General features: G+C 41.7%; 1 protein-coding gene across 1 annotated transcript in view; it reads right to left on the bottom strand.

Moving 5' to 3' along the window:
- Positions 1 to 919: 919 nt before the first annotated feature.
- cUnh18orf63 (chromosome Un C18orf63 homolog) overlaps positions 920 to 9,344 on the bottom strand; it is a gene marked incomplete at its 3' end in the record, with an annotated part of 22,704 nt that continues 14,279 nt past the window's right edge. The window contains exons 13-18 of the mRNA XM_080417558.1: positions 5,386 to 5,623; positions 4,524 to 4,684; positions 4,106 to 4,194; positions 3,325 to 3,742; positions 2,123 to 2,206; positions 920 to 1,042 (exon numbers count right to left, since the gene is read on the bottom strand). Of these exons, the coding sequence (XP_080273684.1) occupies positions 920 to 1,042; positions 2,123 to 2,206; positions 3,325 to 3,742; positions 4,106 to 4,194; positions 4,524 to 4,684; positions 5,386 to 5,623 (1,113 nt within the window). The remainder of the gene's footprint in view (positions 1,043 to 2,122; positions 2,207 to 3,324; positions 3,743 to 4,105; positions 4,195 to 4,523; positions 4,685 to 5,385; positions 5,624 to 9,344) is intronic.

The raw sequence follows: 9,344 nt of genomic DNA, 5'->3' as shown, positions 1-9,344 counted from the left end.
GCGTGCGTGTGTTTGTGTGTTCCAGCTAAAATGCAGACCTGTCCAAAATGTGTGGTGTATTGATTAGGGGGGGCGTGGAAATTTCCACATGTGTAAAAACATGGAAGTTGGCTTACACTAGGCGACAGGCTAGAGGCAATTTGAACATGAAACCCAAACAGTGTGAAACAGAGTTAAATACAACGGTACGACAACCGTGTCAGTGTCACACCATGGTGATCACATGCTATATAGTAATCAACAACCCATTCACCAGAGAAAACATGTTGTACGTTTCTGCCTCTGATACTTTGAATGTAGATGTTTTTTTTTCATGCAGAGTTAAGCGCTAGCCCAGTGAGTGCCCAGGTCAAGCGGTGTGAAGATTGCTGGTGCTGTTGAGTTGGAATTGCATACCGATAGGCAGAGAACTGTACATATCCGTAATAATCCACTTCGGAAGTGCACAGAATACTTCACTTGGAAAACTACAGTAGAAGGAACTCAACATTGTATATGTCCTTGAAACGTTGGAGAAAAAAAAACAATGTCCACATTGAATGTATCTTGTGAATTCCAGAAACGTATTCAGTGGCAACCTTTTTTTTTTTTTGTGACCCGACTTGCAATGAAAGCTCTCAACAGCAGTACCAGCCTTCACCACAACACACAAAGTGGCGTAGTGGTCAAACAAGTTGTTGAAAATGTCTGTGAAATTAATATACCGTACAGCCATATTGTACATACAATATACATTGAAATGAATATACACATTCTAGACCATTCTAGAACATCTATTTCAGTGTGTTCTATTTTAAAACAAAGTGTTCGATTTCCATCCAATATCAGCTCACAATATGCCCGTTTAACATAGTCTATCCGATTACTGTACATCAATCTGCCTGAAACATGTACGTGTGTGTGTACGTGTGTGTTTATGTCAGGCCTCGGCCAGGCAACTCATGACTCTCAGCATGAGTTGTTCCTTCTTGTCCCGGGAGCGGACAGACACGCCCCTTCCTCTGAGCCAGGCCAATAGGGTCGCAGAGTTCACCTTGGACAGCTGGAGAGAGAGAGAGAGACAAAGAGAGATAGCTTATAGAATAGATTTGGTGTGAAGGGAAAAAAGGACTGGACCAAGTATAGACCACTGGGACTCGGAGCTACCGCCAACCAACGGTGCGACTCTCTATTATCGTTCAAAAGAGCACCTGTTCACAATTTACAACAGGGCCTAGATAAGTCTTCTAGCTTGCTATATTTATAAGTATAAAGTATAGATACTCCTCCTGGTCAAATGTTCCTCAATTACAAGTCAAAGATGCTCTGTCAAATGTGTACTTGACTTAAAGTGCTGCTGAGTGCATGCTTTTAAAAATACTCAAGTAATCAAAAGTACTTGAAGATTTTACGCAAATGTTAACAGATCTGTAAGCTCTCAAAGTGCTGCTATGCAACACGTTGTGAGCTATTTGAAATAGGACTTAAGTCATTAGTTCATAAGTTACATTTTCCCCTCCTAGAAATGTAGTGGAGTCAAAAGTACAATATTTGCCTTTGAAATGTGGTGGAGTGAAAGTCATAAGTATCCAAAAGTGAATACAAATACTCAAGTAGAATATAAATACTCAAAAACTGTACTCAAGTAAAAAAAACACTTTGCTACTGTCCACCACTGTATGCCTCCATCTTCTTTATGTACAGTACTCTGCCCCGTCTTTTAATGTAGTTTTATTGTTGTAGAGTCGGATGGACAGCAGTACTTTCAAAGACACACGGTTTGTTTGTAAAAGTGCAGCTCTCCTGCCGTACAAAATGATTTAACTCAACGACTGGGGCTGTAAATGTGATGGATGACACCGATAAAACCCTCCACTACAAACTATCCACCACTTTAACACACACACACACACACACACACACACACACACACACACACACACACACACACACACACACACACACACACACACACACACACACACACACACACACACACACACACACACACACAGAAAGAGATAACGCACACACACGCAGTGGTGGAAGAAGTAGTCTGATTGATGTAGTTACTATAGTTACTTCCCACACACACACACACACACACACACACACACACACACACACACACACACACACACACCTGGTTGTTTCTGGCCATAATCTCAACATCCAGGTCTTGCACAGCAGGCCTCGGTCTCTTCGGCTTTGACTCAAACACATCCCCCTGAAAATACACAAGCACGCACCAAGTGCACACGCACACACACACACACACACACACACACACACACACACACACACACACACACACACACACACACACACACACAGCTTGTTAATTTGAGCTGTAAAACTTCAAGTTTTATGTTGTTTGACATATTTTACGATTCATTTATAGCAAAAACTCTGGCATTGTCTGTTAACTGTCTCTCACACACACACACACACACACACACACACGCACACACACACACACACACACACACACACACACACGCACAGAGCATGCTTTGTTTTACAGGTTTCGATGTCACTATGTATATCGTTGCTGTCGGGCAGAAATCTTGTGTGTGTGTCCATTTATTTATTTATTTTGTAAAGTAATACGCTATTTTGTCGTACAAAAGATCTGCTATTTTTTTACATAAAAAAAAAAATCAACCAAACCAAGATATATCAGTCAGGTTCCATCAACAAGGTAATTGATAAAAAACTAGAAAAAGTGCTCCTCGGAGCACAGGTCTCCGCCAGGTCAGGTAGGTTATTGTGGCCTCCTTGTGACGCTATAACAGGCAAATGGGTGCCATTTCTTCCTCGGCCTAGTGGGAATATGCGTGCAAAAGTTCACAGAAATCGCATGCTGCGTTTATGATTTGAGGCATTTTGTTCAAAACAAACCAATCCTGCAAACTTTGGAAGCCAATGTTTGCTAATCAGGATGGAATATGGAAAATCAGACAGATCCGTGTTGATCACATGACTATAGAGATACTGTGTACCGATTTGCGTGAGGTTTGGACAAAATCTGTAGGAGTAATATAAAAAAAAAATCAGCCTCCTGGCGCTATAACAAGCCAATCTGAAAATGTTTCGGCAGAAGTTCGGCTTTGCCATCCAGGGAGTGTGGGTGCACAGTTTCACCGCCACCGGGCCAACAGTGCCGGAGATTAGCTGCTCGCAGACAGACGGACACACGGACGGACGGACAGGGTGCAAAACGTAGTCGGCCATGCCTTTCGGCCTGGCGGAGACAATATGATCGAGAAACAGAATCACTACTCGCATTAGTGTCAAACTAATTATTATCACTTCCCATCCCTACAAGCCCATTCAAACACTCACTCCTCTGTTGCTGGGGATATCAGACGGGACCAGAGCTCTGGGAGGAGGTGCATTCTGGGGTCCCCCGTCCTGTGGAGGTTCAGCCCTGGAGACCAGAGCAGCTCCCTGGCTGCAGGAGCTGGGATTAGGAATGGGACTGGACCCATGTTTAGGGGCAAAGTTAGGCCTGGATCTGGGATCAGAGATGGGGCTAGGAATATTGGGATTAGATCTGGGATTAAGACTGGGCCTGGGATTAGAGAGGGGATTGGGATTAGATCTGGGATTAGCACTGGGTCTGGAATAAGAAATGGTCGGGGTTGGATTAGCCCCAGATCTGGGATCAGAGTTGGGATTAGGTCTGGGATTAGGACTGGGTCTTGGATTAGAGAGGGGATTAGGACTGGGTCTTGGATTAGAGAGGGGATTAGGACTGGGTCTGGGGTTAGAGAGGGGATTAGGATTGAGATTAGATCTGGGATTAGGACTGGGATTAGATCTGGGATTAGGACTGGGATTAGATCTGGGATTAGGACTGGGATTAGGTCTGGGATTAGGACTGGGTCTTGGATTAGAGAGGGGATTAGGACTGGGTCTTGGATTACAGAGGGGATTAGGATTGGGATTAGGCCTGGTGGGGTGAGCGTGGGAGACCCCGTTGGATTTGGGGCGGCGGGTAAACAGAGGCACCAAAGGCGGGGGAGGAGGGAGCGCCGCAGAGGAGGAGGTGGAGGATTTAAGAGAAGAAGAGGAGAAGGAGGCCAGAGTGAAGAGAGAAGTCAAATGAGGAGGAGGTGAAGACGCCGCAGTGGGAGGTCTGGTCTTCCCGAACGAAGGTAGAGACACTCTCTGTCTCTCCTCTGCTCCTCTGCTCGGCTGCTCCTGCTGTTTCTGGGCCAAAAAATAAAAATAAAATGAAAACTATAATTGGCAAAACATTTTAATTAACTGAAAAAACTAATACAAATAAAAATGTTTTACAGAAATCTGCTATTTCCACAATTTCCACAAAAGAGACCCTCCCCCAGACAGCTTTTGTTTACATCCGCGTCCACAACGTGGCTTCCGTGGCGCTCTGTGGATCGTTAAAATAAGGTAAAAAACGCTGGCAGCAGCGGATGAATACATTAATTAATATCTGGCAGTGATTGTGTTAAAAACGAATTAAAACTAAACTGGAGCTGAAAAAAAATAAAAGAAAATAGCAAAGCTCTACTAACCTTGTGCTTGTGGGCCAGTAGCAGGGTGATGTTGACGTGGGGCTTCAGGGACTGGTTGTGGAAGATGGGAACCAGTTTAGGACCTACTGGGTTTACTGGGTGAAGACTGGGAGGAGGAGGAGGAGGAGGAGGGGTGGGGGAGAGGATGGAGAAGGAGGAGGCTGAAATGGAACGCCATGCAAGCAGAGGAGGAGGGAGAAAGGTTATTATAGTTAAGTGAAACTAACAAAATAATGAAAACTACAATTGCAAAAACATTTTCAGATCACTGAAACGGAAATAAAAATAAAAACGAGGCTGTAAAAAATAATATAACTACCTGAAAATGTATTGTGGTGTGACAAAACTAACTGAAACTAACTAAAATCATTGAGAAAAACTTTTCTTTGTTAATATTTCATACTTAAGACTAGTATTTGATTACGTAAGAGTCTTAAGTGAACACCTGTTTTCCCAAATCTCCAGAAATTGTGAAAATAACCGATCTACAAGCTCAGAACGCTTCACAAATCTACATCGCGCTCAGAGCTTGTATTGGCTATTCTCGCAAATGGAAAGTGGTCAATAAATGTTTTAAGGTTTTGTATTATACAATATTTTTTCTAACCTTTTTGAATCTCACCTCTGACAAATGTACTATATTTACAATAAACAAATATATCACTAATACTAATAAAAAACTGAACTAAAACTAAGCATTTTCAAAAACTAAAAACTGAACTAAACCAGCAGACCCCCTTTAAAACAACAAATACAAAATGAACTTTAGAAATAGAAAGTCAAAACTACATAAACCCTAAAACTAAACATTCAAAACGATAATAACCTTGGGAGAGAGTGGATGAAGAGGACCAAGTAACACCATCCAGAAGCCCCTCTGTGCTCCCAGTACGGCCCAGTTGTCTGACCAGCTGATCCCCACAGCTCTGAGCTCCAGGAGGTTGGAGGCTGGTAGTTAGGGGCCTGGCTGGCGGCTGTGGCCCAAACGAGGGCTTGGCGTGTGGGGTGGAGGAGGAGGGGGCAGCAGCAGGGTGCTGGGTGAGGACCACCGCACAACTGGAGGACTGAGTGGAGAGGTTGACCGCTTTACCGCTCAACACCTGCACACAGACACAACACAATACAGTCCTAACGAGTTGGATTACTTTCCCAATTAATCAAATAATCAAGAAGCCTGTTCATTATAAAAAATAATTACAGGAAATGATATCAACAAATCGACGCAAAATCTATGAATATATATATATATTACATTATATATATTTTTTTATAGTTCACCGTAGCTATGGAAACCATGTGAGAAAGTCATATATACTATCACTGATAAACATAGGTAACATTGTAACTATGGCAACATTTTACTGTACATATATTATTCAAAAATATATTAAATCAATTAGTTTGATTAAATGCAGGGTAGCAGGGCTTAGAGAACTGAATAGATCAGAGTATGGTTGAAGAGAGAAGAAATGAAGAAGAGAGGAGAGGAGATAAAAGGTAGGAAAGGTGGGGAGAAGAGAGAGAAGACACGATGAGAGTGTGGAGTGGGAGTGGGAGTGGGAGGAAGGAGAACATTTTGAAAGATGAAGAGAGGAGGCGAGATGAAGACATTAACTGGAGAGGAGAGGAGAGAATGAATGTGTTTCAGTGTTTCTAATAAAAATCAGTCTTGAGGCTGATGTAAAACTAAATGATTCATCCTGACAAATGTTCCTTTCATTGAACGCTGTAAGATACTCCCCATCTTAACCCATTCAGACCGGAAACGCATCCGTGATGTTTTAAGATTTCTTTGGCTATTCAAACATAGCAAATCTACCGAGTGCCACGCTATGAGCTTGTAGATCTGCTATTTTTAGAAAGATCGTAGAATATTGTGCAAATCTTTGTATGTATGTATGTGTGTGTGTATATATATATATATATATATATATATATATATATATGTTTTAAAGCGAACATTTTTAACTCCAATCCGTGCTTCTGGGGGTCCCTGGAACAACATATTTTGAGATGGGGGGCTGCGACCAAATACATATCATTTTGGTGGTCCTTGACATGGAAAAGTTGGAGCACCACTGATATAGCAACATCCTGTTAGGATTTAGAAAACATTTTTGGATATGTATTTGGCCGTGGACCCCCATCTCAAAATGTTTTGTTCCAGGGACCCCCCAGAAGCAAAGATTTTAGTTACAAATGTTTGCTTTAAGAAAATATTATATATTCAAAGATTTGCACACATTTTCACGATATATATATTTTTTTGCAGATCTACAAGCTCATAGCGTGGCACTCGGTGCCGCGCTATGAGCTTGTATATCTGCTATTTTTGAATAGGCCAAATAAATCTTAAAATGACACAGGTCTTATGGTTCCCGGTCTTATTGGCTTAACAACACTATTAGTTCTCAGGACAAATGTCTCCCAACACAGCAAGACACACATTATTACTACTAACTCTCCTCTGCTCCCGAGGCGCTCGCTATAGCACTCCTAAAGTTCTCCCACTGCTTCCCAACGCAATCTAATGTAATGTGCAGACATTATAAAAGAAATGGCTCCTGTGTGGGACAATGAGAAATTGCCTCTGAATAACATGGTGTCCTTCTCAGAGGCAGCCTGGAGCGTTGCACAATGCCAAGGGCACTGATGACAAAGATTCATGTTTATAACGTAGGAGGAGGAACCAGTGGTGGAAAGTAACTAAGTACATTTACTCAAGTACTGTACTTCAGTACAGTTTTGAGGTACTTTTACTTTCCGATCATTTATACTTCTACTCCACTACGTCGCAGAGGAAAATATTGTACTTTTTACTACACTACAATTATTTGAAAACGTATTTCTAAATTGTGGTATTATTTGCTACTATTAATTACTTAAGTAAAACATTAAATGGAGTACATCTTGCACCACTGGTAAAAACCTTGCACACACAACAGCTTCCAGCATATCAGAGCTAGAAGCAACCAACAAAAGTTCTACTCTTATGTAACTGTACAACATGTAACAGTAAAATAACACCTTGAATCTTGAACCTTCTCAACACCGCTCCATTCAACTGATGCTTACAGTATGTTATTATACTCTGTTGTATGATAGTGACGCGCGCTGAAAATAGCCGATCTACAAGCTTGTTTTCTTCTACTTTTAAAAAGCTATAAAACTTTGTAATAGACATTAAAGTACATTGATTTGACGTCCTCTCCTCCTTTCCATTTTTGAGTGCTCAGATCTTTTCTCCTTTCTTTCCATGGTTCCCATTGATCCAAGAAGCACCTTTTTTTTAATCTCCATTAATCCCCTGGTTGATCTCTGTGTTTTTTCACGTTTGTACATTCACTCAAGTAAAACGTTGAATTGTAACAGAACATTTCTGCTACTTTTACTTAACCCATTAAGGCCTGAGGTTCCGATTCTACAAATGTCTTCTAAATCCTAACAATCTTTGGGAAAAAAACCTATGTTACTATGTCAATGGTTCTCAAACCTTTTCATGTCAAGGACCCCAAAATGTATATGTATTTGGCCGTGGACCCCCATCTCAAAATATTTTGTTCCAGGGACCCCCAGAAGCAAAGATTTGAGTTACAAATGTTTGCTTATCTCGGGAGACTTAATGTTAGACCTTTCTTTCAACTCAACAATACCTTCTTCTAAGTGATCCAATATGGACACACATGGATAAATAGTTTGATTCACCCACCAGGACTGTGGAATGAACTCCCATGGTAGTTCATTAAACGCTGGTTCTGCCCTCAGAGAGTCCAACACAATGAAACAAATACTTTATAGACACAGGACATCGAGAAGGACTTTAGAGAAAACAGTTTTATAAGATCTCTGACTGGGAGAATCTGCATGCAGTTTATGGGTTGGGGTTTGAGTTACAGTATATCTTTATACTTAATTGGGTGCCTGTGTTGTGCACCAGAATAGCAGATCTACACGCTCACAAGCTTGTAGATCTGCAACCTTTTTGCTTTAGTTTCAGGGTTAAAAATGACAAAAGAAAACAACAAAACATTCAAATCATTGTCTTAAGAGATGTTGATGTCCTCAAAAGTATAGTAATACAAACGTGTGTGTGTGTGTGTGTGTGTGTGTGTGTGTGTGTGTGTGTGTGTGTGTGTGTGTGTGTGTGTGTGTGTGTGTGTGTGTGTGTGTGTAGGAGTGTGAGAGAGATCGTAAAGTTGCCTCGTGTCTTACAGGATGGGAGTTGCTCCGATAATCGCTTTTCCTCTTCCCACTTCAACCCCCAGATACTCGTCAAATCGAGTGAGTGTGTGTGTGTGTGTGTGTGTGTGTGTGTGTGTGTGTGTGTGTGTGTGTGTGTGTGTGTGTGTGTGTGTGTGTGTGTGTGTGTGTGTCTGCAGACAGGTTCGTGCGTCTGACATCTGCACTCAGTTAGAGAAGAGTGGAAAAATGACAAAGAGAAGAAAACGGGAAAGAGAGAGAAAGAACTTAATGACTCAGATTATCTTAGTGGAATGGAAGAATAGAAAAGACTGAATATAAATCACCTATTATACTCTGCGTATGTGTGTGTGTGTGTGTGTGTGTGTGTGTGTGTGTGTGTGTGTGTGTGTGTGTGTGTGTGTGCGTGTGCGTGTGCGTGTGCGTGTGCGCGTGCGCGTGTGTGTGTGTGTGAGAAGAGAGATAGGGACAGATAGAAGAGAGCAGAGGGAGGAAAAACAAGCAGTGAGAGACAAGAATGAACAGGATGAAAGGTAGGAGAGGAGAGAAATATATGCGGGGAGGAATATATATATATATATATATATATTGCTCACTTGTTCTCAAGACGTTTTGTTTTTG

Source organism: Gymnoscopelus braueri (genome assembly GCF_963280865.1).
Source record: "Gymnoscopelus braueri genome assembly, chromosome: 21".
In the NCBI taxonomy this organism is placed as follows: Eukaryota; Metazoa; Chordata; class Actinopteri; order Myctophiformes; family Myctophidae; genus Gymnoscopelus; species Gymnoscopelus braueri.
Note: the sequence above shows the minus strand (reverse complement) of the source record. Positions and strands in the feature narration are given on the sequence as shown.